This window comes from Platalea leucorodia, assembly GCF_965183815.1.
Source record: "Platalea leucorodia genome assembly, chromosome: W".
Taxonomy (NCBI): Eukaryota; Metazoa; Chordata; class Aves; order Pelecaniformes; family Threskiornithidae; genus Platalea; species Platalea leucorodia.
This window is the reverse complement of record NC_138859.1, coordinates 10,958,256-10,980,866: the sequence shown is the minus strand read 5'-3', so window position 1 is coordinate 10,980,866 and position 22,611 is coordinate 10,958,256. Positions and strand designations below refer to the sequence as shown.

Genomic DNA, 22,611 nt, shown 5'->3' with positions numbered 1-22,611 from the left:
GTAAAAATCCCAGCAATGCTTGAATGGAGAGGGAAACAAAACTTCTGCATACTGCTAATGCAATTTGTTTATAGCTCCTTCCTATATCATCTACATTTGACATGTTAGGAATGATGTTTAATATGTCAGTGAGATCTGTTCAGGTACTGTAGCAGTGTAGTCACCTTGGCTGAAGTGAAATTGATTGCCTGACTTGATTCCTTTTATATCTGTCCATACTTTCTATCACGCTTTATATGTAAACTTTAATTTTTGTTTCCTAGTAGAATGATATGGAATAGCTGTTATTGAGTTCTTTTAGCTGTGCATGTAATTTAACAGATCTTTAGAAGTCTGTTTTGTATGTGTGTTTCTTTTGTTCTGACCTTGAAGAGTTTTAAAGTAGCTTTTACTTAGCAATCTGAGACTTATTTATGGGTTTAAAAGTGAATGTGTATATAATTGTCTACTTGATATTCTCCGGGATACGACTGACTTTTAAAAAAAAATCTGAACTGTGAAAAATGTAGATATGATCCTATATGGCAGCTGGCAAATATGATAATGTGGAAAATCTAGGGATTCACTGGATATTTCTTTGTTCTTTTAAAATAATGGTTTCAGATATTTCTGTTTGTAATTAAAAATTAGCTTTTGGGGGGGGCTTAATCTATAAACCAGACTTCTGAAATGTTTTGAAGTCTGAAAAAAAATTCACTAATTACGGAACTTATTTAAGGAACAAGCATTTATTGGAAATTGCTTTGACAAAGCTTTCATGGATTTAAAATGGCGTTTCTTTTTTTTAAAGCATGATACAACACTGACAAAAACAGGTATAAAAAATTAAGCCTTATGAGGAATATTTAATTCATATCTTCTTGCCTGTCATTATACACAACAGTATAGGTTAATAGTATTGCTTTTGCTGTGACTCTTCAGTCTGTTATTGAATTTAATCATGTTTATTATTTCTATGCTGTGCTTCTTAGGAAAGAGTGTGTAGTGGGTTTTTTGTGGTTGGTTTTGTTGGTTTGGGGGGGGGGGGGGTTGTTTGGTTTGTGTTTTGGTTTTGGGGTTTTTTTGTGAAACTCCTGAAGTACTTGTTTGTTTTTATAAAATTTAGTAACTGGAGGGGGGTAGGGTGGGTGAACCCACTTAAATAAACAATGTCTGCTTATTGGCCAAAATTGGAGAAGCTAGTTCTTGGGGTTTTTATTAGCCCTTTTTACCTGATACAGGTGGAAAAAAACCTTTCAGGAGTTTAATTTGCATGAGGAGAAATATGGGATAGTTTTAAGTCCAGCAAAAATTATTAACAATGGATTCCAGCCAAGTAACCAGTATTTGTAACCTTTGACAAGATATAAGGGGGCATACTCTGATCAACTACAATTATCCATCTGGTTGAAGGAAGGTGAAAACAGTTCATGTGAATATTTGTAAATAGAAATTTTGCATATATTCAGGAGAAACTATTTGCTTACCTGATACAAAGCATATTTTATTGTGGGATAGAGAAAAAGGCTTCTTTAAATGTCAAGCTGCTCTCTAGTGGTTATATATGTAAGCTGTTGGAAAGTATGCAATCAATTCTGCCCCACCCCTCAACCTTATAAATTTAGTGTACAGGTGAGTTTTTAAGAACAGCAATATTTTTCAACATATTTTCTTTTGGAGTGTGACTTGCCAATTTTACTACCCAATATGTCACAGTAGTGTTTTATAGTAGTCTTGTTGAAATTTTTCATTTAGGAATTTAAACTAATACTGCCTGTATAAAATACTAGTCACACACATTTTATTGTGTGATAGAGGAATTTCTTATCTGTAAACTGCAATAATAAATATCTGCAATTGTTATCTGCAAATATCTGTTATATTTCTATGTGCTGAGTAGGCAGAAACAGTTGCTGGGCCTGATTCTATCATTTCCTTACATATGTATATTTTTTTGTTGTTGTTGTGGATCTCTTGGGAGTTCATGAGGTACGTGTTTGCTTTCAATTCTAATTTCATCTGGAATTAAGTGCTCTATTTATCTACTTTATCTACTATTTATCTAGAATGGCAGAGCTTTCAGAGAAGAGGACATCAAGTTAGATTCCTACTTTCTATTTCAGAAATTAAAATAGGTGGTTTTATTCTCAAAGTTGCCAGTGCCTTATTTAAAAAAAAAAAGTCCAAGTATTTCAGTATTGATATAGAATTGCAGTTTTAATCAAAGTTTGATTTTTTTTTTTTGAGTTATTTTTTTTTTCTCTACAAACCTAATTTAAAAAAATATTTTAATTGGTATGGCCTCAGATTCTTTCCAAGTTAAGCTTGTTTAAATATGTCAAGGGAAATAACTTCAGTGGGTCTGTGCACACATAAAATTAAGTGCTTAAGTGTTTGTAAGATCATAGCCTGAAAAATATTTTGACACTGTTAAATTACAGAAATGCTATCCATTCATTAGCTGTCAGTTTTAAATTTTTATTTGTTTTATTTTGTTTCTCCATTTTTAATGGACTACTGAACCATCAATGTGTTATAATGATATTTTGTGGAGTTCAGAAATCAATATATCACACTTCAAAAGGAATAAAATTCTTGTGTATTTTGAATGTAAACAACAAAAGTTCTGACCCTGCAAACATTTATGACAGTAGAATTTAAATTAAATTAAATTTAAAAAAGGCTTTAAGCATCAATTTTAAGCATTTCAAGTGTTCCAGAATACTTTGAGCAAACTTTTTCCAATCAAATTTAACTAAAGAATTTTAGTCAAGGTGGGAATGAAAAGTGAAGGGATTTCTAGACGTTTAATATAGCCTCAAAGGATTATTTATGTCCACCTTTAGCTGGCAATTAATTCTAAGTACTGTAAAAATAAATACATTTTTTAAAAGGCTAATACTTAAGCTTAGTTACCAGTTAAGGCTCTTCTAAGATAAGTAGAATGTAGAGTCTTCGTCCCTGCAGATATTTGAATTTTATTAGTTCCTTTCTTTACCAAAATTTAATGGATTGCCATGAAAGACCCCAGCCAGTCTTAAAATCATGACAGTATTATCCAATAGAAATTCTTCTAGGTAAATTCCACTATTGTCTTGCACCTAAGTAAATGCGTTAAGGCACTTCAGTTCCCAAAAGACACCCTTTTGAAATCTGAAATTGTTAATTCTCTTGTAAGCTGCAAAATAGAGAATATGTTCTGATTCTTAGCATTCAAAAAGAATGTAAATAAATCCCAATACTATGCTACTAGCTGCTTGCATCTAAACTGGTTCCTTTAGAGGCTGTTTTTTACTACAAATCCTGATTTATATGCCAAATACTTTTTTACTTTATACATAGCCATTTTTTCTTGATATATTGTAGCTTTTAATATGTGTTCTTCACAGTTGAATAACTGATTTCTAGTAAACTTAGCTTTCATAAAAATATAACGGAACATGGCATGTATATTGGTTAGTGTATATTAGTTTAGATTGAGTTGATTTAGTTTAGATTGAGTTGAGATTTTTCAAGCCTCGATTATTTGAATTATTATTTTGTAGGCCATTATGCCCTAAGACACTGTAGCAAATCAGGCAGAGAATGCAGTTGGTACTTGGAATTAACATTAATATTTAATCTGAAGTTTGGACTGTACATTTATTCCATATTTAATTTATTTTTAATAAATTGGAATTAAAATAAGGGTTTTTTTGTGGCATCTGCATATTTATATTTCTGAAAGTGTCTTCTCTGGTGCAGCAATCTTCAGAAATCTTCCTAGGAAATGTACAACCTTCATCGTGCTTGTGTTGAGAAGCAAAATTAAGAGGGATATCATTCACTCTCTAAATGCCTCAGTTTCTCTCTTCCCAGCTAAAAATAGGTAGAGGAAGAATACTTCCTAGATTTGTCACTGGGAATATCTTCTTGTATTAAACTAAAGCTTTCTTACAACTCTATGTAATTTAAAATAGTATTTGTTCTGTACAGTTTGTACTTGTGGGTTCCTTCTAATTTCGTGTTGAGACACTGTGCCCAATGTAGAGAAGGAGAAAAATGGTGTTTGTAGTACTTCTCATGTTTTCCCTACATCAATTGCACAATCGGTTTTTGTACTTTGGAAAAAGTCTCTACCACGAAAGGAGATTTTATAAACCCTTGAATAAAACTACTCTCAGGCTATGTAATCACCTTGAAGCTCACTAAACTGAGTTAACTGAAATCTTAATTCCTGATGGACAAGTTCATGTCTCTGCAAATTGTAGGAAAGTTCTACCTCCTATTGCAGATCTACCTTAGATTGTCACTATTTATTGACCATCTCTTTGGTTCCTTCTAAGAGAAGAGTAAATCTAATGGATCTAGAGATCTTTATAGTAAGATGGTCTGCTAGAGATACTTTCAGAAGATAACTTTCTAGTCTCACCATGCATTCCTTCTATTTTTATTTGTTTTTTTGCCATTTGTAGAAGATGTGGAGATATAGGAGCCTTTGAGAGGAGCTTCCTGTATGGAGACTTCAGGGAGTTGCCTGTACAAGTGGGGAAAAGGCCACCTGGCTAATTATGTAGAATATTTTGAGAAGAGTTGTAGGAAGATGCTTTGAGACACTAAGGAGATAAGGAAAACTGGCTTTAGCAGTTTCATCTGGGTGTTTGGGCTGTAAGCAGTAAGCTCAGATAGAATGTTTAGTAAAGAGACTTGAATGCCGAGTACAATTTTCCCCTCCCAAGAGGGGAAAAGCTTCTGGAGAGTTGTCTGGAAGCTTGAAAAATACATTGACTAGAGAACAAGATAGGAGTGGAAGAGGAGCATGAAGAAAGCTCACTGTGCCATTGAGTGAGAGGTTATCCAAGAGCCTTGGCCAAGAAAAGCCAAGTATTGTCAGTAAATACTATTTTCCAAGGAGGTTTCAAATGATTGTGCTACCAGAGCATCTGGGGAGTATGAATATGCAGAGGCATATGACTTTGATTATTAAACTAGTTTTACAAGATAAAGCTAGTATGAAAGAGCAAATGTCTGCCTGAGGACTAGTGACTATTTTCAAAATCAGTTTAGTATGTGTAGTCAACAAACACCAAAATGTATTTATTCATGTAAGAGTTGTTGCAGTATCTTAGTCAAATGATATATATTTTGAACTTTTTTTTTTACTTGGAAAAATTAAAAACTTTAAAAAAAAAACAACAACTTTATTTGCTGAGTTTTGATGCTTTGTGGTATATATTTTACTATGATCATATTTTTTCATGGGTCTTTGTCACTGTTTTAAGATAGGTTTGTTTCATTTCTCAGGTGGCACGTGGGGGATTTTCCTTTTCTTCTTTTGTGCAGTCTATTTATTTTGTTTTGTTCTTATAACTACAAAAGTCCATGGTGGCAAGACGGTAATGTCTACTGCTTTCTTTCTGTTACCCTTGCCAATATTGCAGAGGTCAGGTTTGCAGGGTAATGAAGCTCAAAACCAAACCACTATCACTTCTGTCCTTGAGCTCACATTACCTGTTTGATTGCCTAGTGGCACAGGGATGGACTTCAAGGTTTCTTACCAGCCTCTTTTTCTTTAAATGAGGCTCATTCACATTCTTGAATGAAGTGTTATTGGAATGCATTGTGGATGTTGACAGCATTGCAATAACAAGAAAACCCAGTCAAACAGTCAAATCTCTGTAAATTTTTATTTGTACTGTACCAGTAATAGGGGGAAAAAATGAGACAAAATAATAACTGGTAATTAGATGGTTTTCCACAGATGTGTATCTTGACTGCCAGCTCCACTTCCTACAACGTATTTTATATATTGCAAATTTAATGAAAACCTAGAAATTTTGATAAGCTGTGCACCTTTGTTTTTCCAGATACATGAACATTTGAATTACTTTATTTACATGTAATTCTGCATGTAAACTGCTGATTGCATGCTGATTTACAGTAAATAAAGGTAAATAGGGGTCACTGAGTTGTTTTATACATCACAGTGGCACTGTTCTTGCATGTTTTTTATCTTGCATGACAATGGAATATGTTTGTATTAGTCTATGTATAGCATGTCTTGTGGTTTATGCATGCTGCACTAATCTGTGTTAAATCTGTCCCCTCTTTATTCAGAGCATGCTGTCTAGGTCCTTTAATTCCAATTATGCTGCAGTTAGCAGCTTTCACTATGGCAGCTCTAGGGATCTGCATGGCAGCCAGGGTAGTGTTGCCTTGAGTGTTGCAGACAGAAGAGGTTCTGGTGTGCACATTGTTCGAGTGAGTACCTACAGGAGGCTATTGCAATATATAGAAGGGGAAAGAATAAACTGAGAGAGGTGTCCTTAAATTGATAGAGTTATCCTTTTATATATGGACAATGCTTTCAATAAAAAGAATATAATTTATGTGCTGGGGTTTTTTTTATAGTCATTAAATCAATTTTTTGACTTTGCCTTCATTTCATATGCTTTAACCTTATTGCAATACTTTTCAGTTTGTCATGAAGTTGAGTTTTCTAATTGGCTTTTATAGATGGTTGAACATATGTAAAACTGTCTGGTTTTGTTGTACATATGTGAACAAGAGATTACCATTCTGAATTTAACCTAAGTTGATAAAGATTTGAACAAAATTTTGTTATGCTTTTTCCTCCCCCAAATAAATTCTGATGATGTAAACTGTACTGTAAGACACGTTAGGCATTCAAGAAAATTTTGTAGTTTGTAAGAAAATGTGAGGAAATGACTCCTTAAATCTGAGCATCCTGAGTGATGTTATGGTATCCATAGTGAGCAGGATAAAGTCAACAGAAGACTTTTTAACCATGTGACTCCTTGAATAGGCAGTCTTTAGCATTTGTTGACTTCTCTTATCAATGTGTTGGTGAACAAAGAAACCTCTGCAGTTGCTAGTTTTTGTAAATATCCAGCAATATTTTATGGGTGTGGTGTCTTGGCTAGTAAGATTTTTCTACATAAACAACGTACTAGTTAATCAAAGAAGATAAAGAACGATAAAGCCCTTAAAATGTTTTATTCTGGGCTGCTTATGAGAATTTTTTAATTTGAATAATATGAAGATGATGTTCTTTACTGCTCCATTCTGTTTAAAGCATCCCCAGGCTTCTACTCCAGGAGACCAATGCCAGGATGAGGTATTCATTTCAGGACAGCAGAATTACTCATCTGCCACGCTTAGTCTCAAAGATATTCCTCTGGACAGCATGAAGAAAATAGCTGTGCAGGTAATTATCTACATGACACCATGGATAGGATATATTATTATTTGTAGAAACATATGCTAGGATACCAGTTGGAACTGGGGCTTCTTTAAAATGTAAAGCAGGATTTGACTTTCACCCAGGTATTGAAGGTGGCGTAACTGAAATAGCATCCTCTTTTTGGAAGACAAAATAGTTAACTTATATGAAGAGGGATAGTTTTCATTTTTCTTCAGCAGGGGCTTTGAAAGAAGAAATTTGCAGCAAAAGACATAATCGCAAGTGGAAATTGGAATATGGCAGATGATTTCAGGAAATCAAATTGAAGCTGATTAAACCTTTTAAAGATCAAACTTGAAATCCGTTGTGATGAAATTCTGATGATAAACTAGAATTTGTAGGAGACATTCTGTATTCATCTCTAAGGACTGTCTATACAGGCAGGACTTACTACAATGAAACTAAATGGATGCTTGTAAGTTATTATGATGCAGCTATCTATTTTCTTTTTATAACTTCAGTAATTTCAGTTGCATTTCTACAGACAGTGGATATTGGGAATTTGCATAGTTGTTGATACGTGTTGCCTATGTAAACTCTACCTCTGGCAACGCAACAAAAAATAGTTTTCCTGTCATGCTTTAGATTTTCAGAAAAGGCTGTAGAAAATCATGTAAATCTAATACATCTGATCTGTAAATAAGCTAAAAAAATTACGCGCACACATTACCATTTCTCAGAATCGTTTTGGCATATAAATCTCAACATAATAGGTTCTGATACGTGTCCATTCACATAGCATGGTTAAAGGTTGAAATTTGCACACTTCATTTATTTATAATATTGAGAAATAGAGTATTTTAATATTCTTGTATCCTATAACTAGTGGGATAATGGTGGTAGGCAGAAAAACCTGTAACTCAAGACTGTAGCATTTTTTGAATATGGGAATCATACAGATGGATGAGTGACTACTTAGGCTGGGTAAGAGCGTGAGGCATACGGGTGAGGAGGGAAAAGGCTGCCCATCTCAACGCAGAGCTGAACAGTAACCCTGAGGCTTGAAACGTTGTCATCTCCAGCATCATTCTTAGTGAAATGGTTTGAATGCGTTGTATGTCTTTACAGTTGTGTACCTTACTGCTGTTTGTCATCATTATACCTATCAAATCAGTGACATGTTTTAACAAAATAACATTTATTGGAAATATCATTACAGTTTTCATATTAAAATCTTGAGCTTGTATGTGAATTTGCTCAGGTTTTCTTGTGAAGTAGTCACCAAAAGCTGCTCAGAGAGCATATAATTTCTGTCTGCTAGCTGCGTGGGATTCTTATTTTGTGTATGATCTACTGGGAACTGTTACAAAAAATCTCTGAATTTTATGCAATAAAAGTTCAAGCTATAATGATATCAGCCAAGTGTCAATACTGTCAGTTGCACTGCCAGAAAATAATGATTGAGATAACTCAGTGAAGCAAGTGCTAAAAGCAAAGACCTTGTCTAGTCTGTTCTAGTAGATTAGCACTCAAGGTAAGTTTTTGTTTTTCAGATTTTTTTCCTCAGGAGGTCAAAGCTGATGAATATAATGAAAATTGAGTGCAATTGTACATGATCCAGAAGAGTAGTTTTAGTAATGTTCCTAGAATTAAAAGCAGTCAAGCATGACAAATATTGAAATAATAAAGGAGGAATTGAGGATTGCTGCTTATAAAATGTATGACATTGAGTATTCATGTTTTATTCCGATACCTTTGACAAATGGACAAATGTGCCAGCCTCAAAGACCTCAGGCAAACTACAGCCAAATCCATCATCTCCCTCCTCAATCATCAGTAGCAAGACATCAGTCTAGAGAACAATTAATTGATTATCTGATGTTGAAAGTTGCCCACCAACCTCCCTATACCCAGTCTCAGTGTTCCCCCAGACAAAGCCACGAATTGGCAAAGCAAGAGGTAAGGATAAAATCTAACTTGAATATATGACATCTGTCTGTCAGTGACAGTGGATTGTTATATTGTTTTCATTTATTACTGTTTCTCTGTAGATGGTGACAGAAATCATATAGGAATTTATCTCCAGCAGAAGACAATGTTATCTCAGTGCGGTTCTACTACTGAAATCACATGTTCCTTCTAGTTTTGAGCTCTTTTTTCCTTTTAATGTGAACATTTTTAGAGAAATGCAGTAGTTTCTTAACAGAATGTACCAGAAAGTTATGCTTGCATCTTTATACTGAGATAGAAATTTATTTCTTGACTGCATTTATTGATCACCAACTAATTATTGATGTAGTAACTGAAAAAAATACGAAGTAGCAGTACAACTTAGAGTACTTTGCATCTATTCATTGCTATCCAGAATGGTTCAAAAACCTGCAAATGTAGAAGTGTGCAGCCCTAAACAAAAAAACAGGATTAAAAAAAAGTGTAAGCATCTGATGCACGCCTGATAATTATCAGTTTTATTTATGATAAACAGATGTGGGTAAGAAATTCTTATACAATTTAATGGCTCTTTCATTGTGGGCAACTTTCTGTTCTTGGACACAGGATGTTTCCTCTGTATAGTTTTGTTTTTTGAGAAAATACTGAGAGCTATGTTTTCATTCTATGCTAGAATGAGAACATACACTTTTTGTGTAAAATACGTTTTCTAGTCAACTCTTCTGGCAAGAGAAAGGGGAGACAGTGTTGGCTATGTAGAACTTAAAGTGAAACTAGGAACTAGGTTTGATTTTTAAAATTCAGCTAAAAGTAGCAAAGAAATAAGAACAACAAATTCTTTCATATGAACATGTATATTTGCTGGGGGCATTAAATTCATTTACACAGTATCTAAATATCTCTGAATTTAAAGCCCACATGGAATACTATGATTATAATCATAGTGATATTGGAGTAAAACTTGTGTACACCGATACAAGATGCTGTTGTATTGGAATCTTGATCTGAATTAATATTATGAGATATACTCTCTTGAATTGTGATAAATGGGTTTTCTTGATTTTGTTGTTGTTGTTTTGTTTTGTTTTGTTTTAAAAGCTTTTGTTCAGCTGAATTCCTTAATAATAATTTCATTATGGTAGCTTTGGATGCAAATTTTCAGCCAGTTCTTCTAACTTTGGTTGTAACTATTTAGATTCGAGTGAGAATTGACAAGGATCCAGAACTTGGATTCAGTATATCGGGAGGAGTTGGTGGTAGAGGGAATCCATTCAGACCTGAAGATGATGTGAGTATTTTATACTAATGCATCTTAAAATCATTCTGATCAATTTTTTTTTCTAGTCTTTACTAAATTAAAAAATATGTATATCCCCCAAACCCAAGCCACTAAATTCCAGGGCTTGATGGGAGAAAATTGAGGACAAATTCTTATGGAAAATCAAGGTGGTACGTGACCACTGTGGTCACATGAAAACACAGAGGATTATTCTGGCTGAGTTTCTTGCACCGTTCTAGATATCAGTCAAGAGATTTGAGATAGTGAATTATGGAGTTTACAATTAGGAAGCCTCTTAGAACATGATTTAGCCTACAGCCTTATTTCTGGTGGTTGATAATTCATCTTGACATGTACATCTGCCAGATTAAACAAAGGCAGATCAGAATTTGCCCTTCAATATTCTTTTAAAGGCAATTCTCCTGCATTTAACATCAGAAAAGGGAAGGTAGTCACAAAAGCCAGTAGATCTGTAGAATAATATCACATTCTCTTCTACTTAGGATGGAAAATTGAGATGTTTTGAATTGCATCTGTTTCATACTACCACAATATTTATTAAATAAGTTGTTAAAAATGTTTTCCACCTCTTTTTCAAGGGTATATTTGTAACCAGAGTGCAACCAGAAGGACCAGCATCTAAGTTTTTGCAGCCTGGAGATAAAATAATTCAGGTACTGTAGTCATCTATTTAACTAACCTGTGTAATATAACAGTTCATTTTTAGTTTGTACCTTTTCTAAGAGCAGAATATTTAATTTTTATATAGATTGCCAGTATCTTTTCCAGAAGCATTCTTATATTCTGGGATGATGCCTTTAGTTTTCTTCCATCTAACATTAGGATAAGTGATACAGGCAGAAGCATTAATCAGTTAGATTATTTTTCAAATTCTGGACATTTTTCACACTTTTAAAGATAAAAAACAGGCCTAATGTTGTCATTCAAGATGGAACGTGAGTGTTTTCATTAGGCTTTACTATCATTCAGTTATTTAACTTGTGGTTATTCACATGCAGTTTTCTGAATAATGCGTTGTCTGAACACCAGCAGTTGCCCCTCACAACCCCTCTCCCCAGCTGCAACTCTTACATCCCCCTCCATCCTGCAGTTCTTGCCAGTCTTTTCTGCCTCTTCCCCAGCTGACAGGCTGGACATGTGCAAGTGCTGGCAGAAGCTACCTCTTGGCTGGCTGATATCTGTCTGGTCACAGCACGTACCTCCTGGCTGCCCCATCTGCTGCAGGCAAGCCAAGTAGATTGCTTCAGGAGCCATGGCTTCTGGGCTGCAGCTGTGCAGTTCTTTTCTGTAGGAAGTCAATACCTTTCAGACCTCTATTGTATCAGATTTGTTTGAAATTTTTCTGATGGGCTCATAAGTTATTTGGGAAGGGGTCAAGGAAATGGACAAAGGGATTATATAAGCCTTACTTTCTTAGGGAAACAGGCTCACAGGACATTTGAACAGTGCTGTAGCCACCCTTAAAGTTGCAGAGCTTGTTAAAAATTATTAATTATTCACCACATTACTAGTTTGAGAATGCTTATAGAGTTAACTCTGCTGCATTTCTGTTTTCCCAAAAAAAAAAAGGGGGGGGAAAAAGAAAAAACCCCACTATTATCTCAATTAAACCACAGCCTCATGTGAACTTTCTAAAACAAAGCCAAACTGAACACACATCATAATTCTTCCAATGAAAGAAAAAGTCAACAAGCACACAAGAAAAGGGGGGGGGGGATAAGATCAAGTTGTTCCAACTAAAAGATAGCTTGTTTTTGAGCGTGGCAAATAGTTCTGTACTTGTTCTTCCTCATTGGGGCAAGAGAAAGCTGGTTTTAAGTCCTAGTTCTCTTACTGATGTAGACAACTTTAAGGAAGGAGGGGAACCCTCCAACACTCCATACAGGAACAAGCAGCATGTTAAACCTTTGAAAATACTGGCAGCATGTTTGTTACATATTTATAGAGTGGAACGTGTGTGAAAGGGTGACTTCAGTTTTAATGGTTTATTCCTGTATTTATGGAATTTCATTTGTCTGTGTGACATAATTTGATAGATTTGTCTGTCCTTTTGTCATGCTGGTGTTCTGCTTGGGTTTTGCTTTTTGTTTAATGAGGAATTCATAGTTTGAAAAAGAGATGAAGAACTTGCATTTGCATGCTTATACAATTACAGGCTGTTTGATTTCTCATAACTAAATATTTTTTTTGTATAACAGCTCATTCTTTATACTCATGATCCCAGTGACAATATAATGACAGTCCTACTGTCTTGTTGCCACTTAGACATCTGCAGTTTTTGACTGAATATCATCTCTCCCAAAATGACTTTGCTGTGCTTGATTTTGCAATGTTCTCTGTAAAACATGCATTAGACACACATATTAAAATGCATATTAAAATGCATTAGACACGCATATTAAAATGCGTGTCTAATACATATGTCTAATAAAAATATTCTACGTGACTAGTGACTCGATAATTGCATGTAAGTCTTAAGATATTGTTGCATATTAGGTTAGGACTAGGACATTCTGTACAGATGATGATTTGGAAGGGTTATTGCCGCTTTTGCTCTCTGAACAGTCTATACGTAAAACTTTCTCTGCAATCCTAGACAGATTTAAAAATCACTGCCTTTACAACAAAGGATTCAGCTGGTAGCAACAGCAAGTGTTTGGTGATAGGATAAGCAGCTGCAACTCCAAAATGGCACAGCTAAGGCGCAGAGCACACGACCGGTTCTCTCTGTTGCTATATAAGGGGCAGTAGCTCATGGAGAAAGGTGGGATGCACAACTGGAAGCAGTAGCAGTTTAAACTGGACAAATCTGTTATTCCGCAAGATTTTACCACCCAGACAGAATGTGAATTTGCAGTAATACATCCTGAGAAGATGAACTGTAACCATGTTTTCCCTGTCTTTTGTAGGCCACTTAGGCTTGCTTGTGTTTGCCAAGCCAAACCTGTCCCAAGAATGATGTTGTTGCTTAGAGTCATAGGAAAATTCAAGCTGGGGGTGACCTCAGGAGGTCTCATGCCCAACCTCCTCCTCAAAGCAGGGTCAACTAGTAGGTCAGAACAGGTTACTCTGGGATTTATCCAAGAAGGTCTTGGAAAACTTCCAAGGACAAAGACTGCATAACCTCTCAGAGCAGCCTGGTCCACTGCTAGACATGGCAGGGGGATGGGAATTTTCATTACATCCAGTCTGAACTGTGTTCCACAAAGGGGTAGGCTGTTGGGGGTGTGGAATTAGCGTGTTACGATATAATGGTTTTAGTGTTAGTAACAAGTATTCTAAGCTCTTTTCTACTTCCTATTACTACTGTCTCAACTCCCAAGCTATAGTAGCAGGCCTTGTGGTAAGTTGGATCAGTTCCTACCAGATTGCCTGTTTAAATTGTCTGGATTTAATTGCTGAATGATAACATGCTCTCCTTCTTGTGAAATCAGCCCCTCACATGAAAGGTGAGAGTTCCCCTAGATACATACTTCATAAGGAATTAAAGGTACTAGATTTTTGAGGATACAGAGGAACATAGAGGAGAACACCCAAAGCATGGGAAGAAATTGGAGTGCTAGAAAGGGGAGTAAAGGCCTACTAAAATGGCTCCCAATGCTATGAATGTTTTTTGTTGAAGGCTTCAATAGTTTTAATTTATCACAAATGCCATTTCTAGTATTTAAACTGGGATGTATCATTTGTACTGCATTTTCTTTTTTTGGTGTGGCTGTATTAAGGCTGATGAATTTGATGTCTGATGTTAATGACTTAAAGTTCAGCTTTTTCTTTTGGTTATTTGCAAATATATTCAGTACCTTCAGGGCAGAATTCTTCCAAGGCTAACACAATAGTTTAATTTTTTGTAGCATATAGGTACATGTTCAACTCACATCAACAATGTAATCTGCAAATCTGCAGTGTTTTATTGTCTGCATTCATATAAAATTTGATTATTTTAAACTTATTTCAAGCTTAAACTAACATGAAATATGAGACAGTCATTTTCCATTTTTAAATTTTATTTTTTAGGCTAATGGATACAGCTTCATCAATATTGATCATGGACAAGCAGTATCTTTGCTAAAGACCTTTCAGAATGCAGTGGAACTCATCATTGTACGAGAAGTTTCTTCATAAATACTGTGGATTGAGGGGAAAAGCCAACAGGATTCATTGAAAGACTTATGGGAAACTGAATATTTTGCCTAATTTTATACACAAAAGGAACTTGAAAAGAATTATTATTAGAATTTGTCCAGGAAATAAAATCCTGAACTTGTGGTTAAAGGGGGAAAAAACCACTGTATAGAACGTTCAAGAAATAATTTTGGAAATTCATATGGTGAATAAACTTGGTTTTAAGCATTATAGCAATCTAAGGTAAGGACCACTCCTCCAAGAACAAACCTGTGTTTGTTTTTTGTACAGATGGTAGGTTTATTTTTTGATAATTCATACAAGTTACTAAACTTTGTGCAAGGCTTTGCAAAGCCTTGGTTGTAGCCAATGGACAGATGGCAGGACTGTCTGTCCTGTAGTTGATTATTGCCTTTATTTTTATTCACCAGATATTAATGTGTTATGCTGAAACCACTTCTGTAGATGTGGACAGGAGATATGAAACGTTGGCTTTGCTATGTGCACATTGTATAGATGAATGGGTAGATGGAAGGTGGTGCTGGTTGGACAGAATAAAGGTCAGGTGAAACAACTATCTGCTATCTAAATCTAGAATCAAGAAAGAAGAAAAAGTGTTTGGTTCTGGAGTGTATGTCTACCAATAGAAAATGCAATAAAAGCTTACGGTATTTTTTTAGGAAGACTGTAACTACAAATTTGTGACATTCTACAGGATTTGTTCTTAATGTAGTCATTGAATATTCATTTGCCACATGTGATTCATGTTTCATTGGGTTTTCTTGCATACAGAATTTTTTCAACTGTACTGTGGAAATGTGCGCAGAGGTTTTTCTCTGCCATGGAAATCCCCAATTTTGTGCAAATGGTGATACTTATCTTTTTATAAAGTACTCCATTTTAACCTTATAGATTTTAAAAATGAAACTGAAATGGCCAGTTTTTAAGGTTGTTGCCTGTAATATATATTTAAACACAAACAAAGTAAATGATGCAGGAAAGGTTATGAAAGTCATCTCGATTTGTTTGGCCTTTGCATTGCTTTGTTAACCAAAAAGGAGACCATACGTATGGAGCTAGGTAACCAAAGCAGGTTTGTGAAACTTTGAACAGTGATGGAGAATTGCTGTGGTGAGATGAAGAGCACTGGGAGGGTGTACTTACAACCCACCAGTTCATAATGATGTTTCTTAAAGGGCTGTTCCTACAGGTAACATTAAATGTGAACTAGACACTTCAGAGTCATTAAAGGGTTTCTAACTATATTAATGTAATAGTGATTTACCACAGGCTGCCTTTGTTCCTTATTACTGTATAAAATATTCAATTATGCTTTTATTAATTTTGTTTACCAGAAACATTAATTTTATTTTTCTCTTTCTCCTTTGTAATTGAATAGAGACTGCATAATCTGCAGTAATAATTAATACGCAGTTGTTATGGACCAGGGAAAAGTGCCATAGAAGACCAATAACTGTTATTAATCGGGGCTAATGATTAGCCTGTCATTGGAGCAATATTCAGTTATTGCAGTTCATTTTTAATTACATATAAGTTGGTAGTTTGAAATGGGTATAAGTTGCTTTTTTTCAACCCCTGTGTACAAAAGTAAATGCTTTTAATAAAGCTAGCAAAAACACCAGCCTCCTGTAGTTTTGGGACAATAAGCTGGAAGAGAGAGGAATTATACATAGCCAGTGGTAATAAACAGGCAGTACTTAAATAAGTGAACTCCAATATTATTGCACTTCTTTCAAAGATGTTAATTATTGCTTATTGTACTATGTATAGTTCTAATAATTTTAATTGAAACCCTTTAGCAACTCTTTGTATATTTTAATTCTTTTTAGCTGATTTTCGGTAATATTTACATAGGAAATGATTTTTTGATATATTAGCAGGAATGTGCTGTATTTTGATAAAATTCACTTATTTTCTGTGTGCTGTTAGTCTTCAAAGAAAAGAATGAGAAACATAGCTATATAATGGCAGGATTCAGCGTTCCCCTTCTAAGCTGTGTTTTGTTGTTTTTTAGTTTCAAATTTTTTTAAGTGAAAATGCAAAATGTTCACACTGCCTTTTAAAGGGAATGCATACAGACAAGTCCTAAATTAACTTGGTCTTCTACATAACCTGTATCTTTGGGAAGGGGAAAAGTCCAAAAAGCAGAACTGATTCTTTACTGATCTTGGACTGACTTTGTATACATTTTGCATTACATTTAAATATATCACTGAGGAATTATACTGTATTGTATTTTGCTTTAACGGTAACAGAAGTTTTAAACTTAATTTTCAGATTTACATATCAGGAAAATTCTACCAAAAACTGGCTCTGGTAGAATTGTAGGAGTAGAGATTTATAGCAATAAGTTTAGTACTTCTTGTGGAAATAGAATAGTTGGAAGGGACCGACAACGATCATCTAGTCCAACTGCCTGATCAATTCAGGGCTGACCAAAAGTTAAAGCATGTTGTTAAGGGCATTGTCCAAATGCTTCTTAAACACTGACAGGCATGGGGCATCGACCACCTCTCTAGGAAGCCTGTTCCAGTGTTTGACCACCCTCTCGGGAAAGAAATGCTTCCTCATGTCCAGTCTAAACCTCCCCTGGTGCAGCTTTGAACCATTCCCACGCGTCCTATCACTGGATACCAGGGAGAAGAGCTCAGCACCTCCCTCTCCACTTCCCCTCCTCAGGAAGCTGCAGAGAGCAATGAGGTTGCCCCTCAGCCTCCTTTTCTCCAAACTAGACAAGCCCAGAGTCCTTAGCCACTCCTCATAGGACATGCCTTCCAGCCCTTTCACCAGCTTTGTTGCCCTCCTCTGGACGCATTCAAGGACCTGAACATCCTTCTTAAATTGTGGGGCCCAGAACTGCACACAGTACTCAAGGTGAGGCTGCACCAACACTGAATACAGCAGGATAATCACCTCTCTTGACTGGCTGGTTATACTGTGTTTGATGCACCCCAGGATGCGGTTTGCCCTCTTGGCTGCCAGGGCACACTGCTGACTCATATTGAGCCTGCTGTCAACCAGCACCCCCAGATCCCTTTCGGCAGGGCTGCTCCCCAGCCACTCCTCTCCCAATTTATACTTGTGCCTGGCATTACTCTGTCCCAGGTGCAGAATCCGGCATTTTGACTTGTTAACTTTCATCCCATTAATCATAGCCCAATGCTCCAATCTATCTCGATCCCTCTGCAAGGCCTCTTGTCCCTCAAGAGAGTCAACAGCACCTCCCAGTTGGGTATCATCAGCAAACTTGCTAACGGTGCATTCAACTCCTGCATCCAGATCGTTGATAAAAAATATTAAACAGAACTGGCCCTAGAATTGAGCCCTGAGGAACCCTGCTGGTGACCAGTCACCAGCCAGATGTAGCCCCATTCACTACAACCCTTTGAGCTCTGCCCTTGAGTCAGTTCTTCACCCAGTGCTCTGTGAATCTGCTCATCCCACAGTTGGAGAACTTGTCCAGAAGGATTCTGTGAGGGACAGTATCAAAAGCCTTACTAAAATTCAAAAAAAACTACATCTACTGCCTTCCCTTCACCCACTAGGTGACCTTGTCATAGAAGGTAACCTTGTCATAGAAGGATATCAAATTAGTTAAACAGGACTTTCCCTTTGTGAACCCATGTTGACTGTGCCTGATGATTGCATTGTTCTTTAAATGCCTTTCAATAGCACCTGGTATGATCTGCTTCATAATTTTTCCAGGAACTGAGGTTAGACTAACAGGTCTGTAGTTCCCTGGGTCTTCCCTCACGCCCTTCTTGTAAATTAGAATAACATTGGCTAGCTTCCAGTCAGCAGGGGCCTCCCCAGACTCCCAAGACCTTTGGTAGATGATCGAGAGGGGTCCTGCTGTAACGTGCACTAGCTCCTTCAGTACTCTGGGATGAATCCCGTCAGGCCCCATGGACTTGTGACCATTCAGCTGATACAGCTGGTCCCTTACAATTTCAGTGTCCACAAATGGAAAGTCACTGTTCCCACACTTGTGGTCCTCTGACTCAGGGAACTGGGCAGCCCAAGGTCTATCAGTAGTATTAAAGACTAGGGGGGAAAGAAAAAAAAAAAAAAAAAAAAAAATTGAATGCCTCCACTTTTTCTTCATCCCTATTTGTCAAGTGACCATCTTCAACAAGTATTGGTCCAATGTTTTCTTTAAGACCTCCTCTTGTTATTAACATACTTAAAAAATATAAATACTTGGCCAAAGCTTGTCTTCAGTAAATTAGCAAATTAACTATCTAATAAAACATGGATTATTCAGTAAACATTGGAGTTTTCAGTGGATTGAAATGTGTTTGTTCCTTCAGTGTCTGTGTGTAAAGGTAAACGCATGTCAAACTAGATGATTTTGCAGAGTGGGAGAAAGATGTCTCCTGAACTAGTCCAGCCAGGATTCAGCAGGAGGAGAGACAATATTGTTACTTTTCATTTTGAATGCATCTTAAACTACATTTTGAATAGAATAAAATCCATCAGCAGCCTAAGTTACTCAGCATGGCAACGAGTTGATGCAAACTCTGTTAATTCTTTCTATTCTTAACAGGTCATTAAAGAATCAGTTCAACTGATATAATGAAAAGATGAAGTCTCCTGCATATTTATTATGTAAATATTTTTGAGTTTATTTTTTGGACTGGAGTTAAAAAATGTGTATATACTTGAAAGCATTCTATGAACACAAACATAGCAATAAGCAACACACAGAATCAAACCTTTATGATTATTTTGGTTTTGTTTAGAAATATTACCTTGTCAACAGCTATGAAATGTTTTTATTGATCAGCATTTATTCAACATTCCATATTTTTGTATATAATTAGACTGTTTCTGAGGTAACACATGGAGAATAGATAATAAACTAATGCTCTTTAAAGCTCTGTGTAATTGATTTCTTTAACTTATAGGAAATTCTCCATAACGTGATTTTATTCTTCTATAGTTTCTGTAGACCTTAGTCCTCTATCAATATCCATTAGGAAAGGTTTATTTGTGTTTCTGGCTCCATGCATCTTGGTGCCCAGGGGTCTGCTCTAGCTGATTTCATTGCAAGACCAGGTTATTCAGAAAAAATACCTTTGTGAATAACCCGATCTTGCAATGAAATCAGCTAGAGCAGCCAGTGGCTGCTCTCCTGAAGAGATGAGTAGTCTTTGTCTGATGCAAATTAAGAAGTTTCAATAGCAGAGAGGGGTGGTTAAGTCAAGGAGCAGGGTTAAAATTAAGAGCATCTTGGGAGTGCTTTAATGAGATATATAAGGGTTATGTATTAAAGAAAGTAGAGAGCTACTCGAATGATTGGCTAATGCCAAATGAATGTCAAGTTCTGCTTTACAACTTGGGTTTGAAAGTAAACAACCAAAAAGAAAACCTTATCTCGTGCCACAGGAGGTTATTTTGGAAAAAAACTGGGTTTGTCTTTACTTGTTCCACAGAATTGTATATTAAGTGACATCTTGTATATTCTCACTCCAGTTGAGAAAGTTTAAGAGTACGTTCACATTTGTCAAGAGTGAATGGACCTAATGTGCTGTTCCACTGAAGCATCGATGCATACTTATCACAGCAGAGGTCGTTTAGGTAGTTCTTCCTTTGCCTATATAACAGTGAAGGTTCTTTAAGAATTTATAATTTTATACTTGAACTGACAGTTTTCCTGAAATGCTAAATGTTACTGTTTCACTAAGTAGAATGATCTCCAATGTACAGAAGTATTACTGCAACAAGCTGATAAAAGCATTATATATCTACGAGGCAGTTGCTTCTAGGCTTAGGAACCCACTGTTTTTAATTTACATTCTTATTCATTCTCAACAAGTAAGCAATAAAATATGTGATTTAATTTTCTGTGACATGACTCCATCTGATTCTTCTTACAACTATGAAGACTAAAGAAAACTAATGATGACTGTTGGCAAGGAGAGGAAGCTTTTGTAATGATGAGCTAAGAAAAAAAAGCCACTGGAAACTGATAAAAACCAATTTTATATCACATTTCACATCATATTGCTGTCTTTGTAGTTTATTTTTGTTTAAGAAATTAAGCTTTCTACAGCTATCCATGTTGTTTGTTCAGTAGTCAGGGCTTTCAGGTTATTGTATGTTCCAATAGTGAAAAGATTTAAAATTTCTAGACTTGTCACGTTTTTGAAAGTGATGGCTAGAGTGTGACAGATGCACCCACTCTGACTGAGTGAACAGTACTTTGGTTCAGGCATCACCAACAAGTAGGCCTAACTGAAATCAGCCTTGCTGTGCAAACCTTGAGAATTGTGCTAGGCCATATCTTCTTAGGAGCCAAGGCCACATCTTATCAGGAGTTAACAGTACCAGCCTGAGCTGGGACTAGACAAAACTAAAACTGCTACAGCTGCACACCTGCAGGTACACCAAAGGGGGAGTTGACTATGAGTCAATCACTTTATGCTATAAATATCTGTAGCACACCCCCCCCCGAGTCCATTGAGCTCTCCTGTACAGCAGCAGGATGCACAGTGGTGATCTCCCCCTTGAGCAGGGACGTCTCTCAAGGTTACTCCTCGAGGTTGAGACCCCTTACCTGGCATCTGATATCTATAATAAGGTAAGCGACATTTTATATTAGGCCTAGAAGTATATTGTATGCTAGCAACATTTATATATCTAGCTATAGCTTAATTATTAGAAGTGTAATAAGTAGTAGGGTGTTTGACTGTTGTCTAAATCATCATTTAAATCATCATCATTTAAATCAATCACCATTTGATTTTCATTGTCATTGATTAATTACCATTTGATCATCATTTAATCATTAATAAAACCCTTTTAGTTAACCCCACAATGATGACTTGACTTAATAATTCACCTGTGACATAGAGATGATATGATTGATTACTTAATTATGTGAATATTAAGAGTTGCTACATCCCCACCAGTGCTTAGTGAGGTGGATCCCATTTCTCCAAGCAGACATTGATCCTCAAAGAGAGTCCCATGGTGATAGAAATCAAAACCATGTTGCTGACCAATTGTTGATGCTCAGTGTCAGTCCCCTCCTCCTCATGCCCTCTTCCCCTCTCTAGCAGGATTGAGGAGAAGAGCACCTAGGACCCCATGCCCCTGACCATTCCCCCCCAGAGACTGGGAGGGGTTAGATCCTCTCCTGGTTGCCCTGGAGGTATTGCTGGTGCCCACATGGAAGAACAGCAAGGGGTCATAGTCAGAGGGCTGGACAAACTTTGGCAGTCTCTCCACAACATCCTGGATCCAGGCCCCTGGCAAACATCAAGCTTCTCTAGACAGCAGGTCAGGTTGGCAGGTGGGTACCTCTGTGCCCCACAGCTGGGAGTTGCCCACTTACATCACTCACTGCTTTCTCCAGGTGTCTGTCATGGCTCAGGTCAGCCTGTCCAAATGCTTTTCTTGAAAGCACCCCAGGTCTTCCTCAGCTTTGAGGGCAATGAATGAACCACAGGTGGAGCAGGAGCATTATATGTGGTGCCGGAAGACACCAGCTTCCAGCAGTCACCTTCCACAGATTTTCCACTTGCGGTTCTGCTAGTGACAGGCTCTGCCCAGGTCTGTACTGTGGTGGAGGTTCAGGGCTCTTGAAGCTGTAGGGTCTCTGAGGAGATCCTGTCTCTGATGCTGTGCACCCTGCTGACTTCCATAACTTCTCCACTTGGTGGCACAGCTCTCCAACAGCAGTGCACCTTGTTGTATTAGGGGTATGAGTCTGACATGTGGCTGGGGGAAAGCCCTTCCATTGAGTCATGAGGTTTAGAAAGGACCCCCTTGCTTTCTAAACTCCTTCTCAGAGAGGAGCCTAGGTGTGGCTAGGTCCAATCTTAGTCTCAGACTTGGTCAACAGTTTATGTCTAAAGGAGAGTGTGTGTAGCCACTTATCAGAGTCAATGTTTGCCTGTCAGAGTCCTCTCAAGGACTTTCACTGAAACAGCTTCACAAAGTTGAACAGATAGAAGAATTATTAAGGCGATGGTTCAGCACAGAATGAGGAATTCGGAACAAATGGGGGGGGGGGAGGTGTGGGTGTGTGTGTGTGTGTCTTTCTGCCTTT

General features: G+C 36.7%; 1 protein-coding gene across 5 annotated transcripts in view; it reads left to right on the top strand.

Moving 5' to 3' along the window:
* LOC309601815 (erbin-like) overlaps positions 1 to 16,814 on the top strand; it is a 122,571-nt gene extending 105,757 nt beyond the window's left edge. For 4 of the 5 annotated variants that reach the window (XM_082334967.1, XM_082334966.1, XM_082334965.1 and 1 more), the window contains 5 exons: positions 6,076 to 6,219; positions 7,055 to 7,186; positions 10,308 to 10,400; positions 10,991 to 11,065; positions 14,427 to 16,814. In XM_082334967.1, coding sequence (XP_082191093.1) covers positions 6,076 to 6,219; positions 7,055 to 7,186; positions 10,308 to 10,400; positions 10,991 to 11,065; positions 14,427 to 14,534 — 552 coding nt within the window. In that variant the 3' untranslated portion in view covers positions 14,535 to 16,814. Of the gene's footprint in view, positions 1 to 6,075; positions 6,220 to 7,054; positions 7,187 to 8,911; positions 9,122 to 10,307; positions 10,401 to 10,990; positions 11,066 to 14,426 lie in introns of all 5 variants that reach the window. The other variant, XM_082334968.1, reaches the window with a different exon arrangement.
* The last annotated feature ends 5,797 nt before the right edge of the window (positions 16,815 to 22,611 follow it).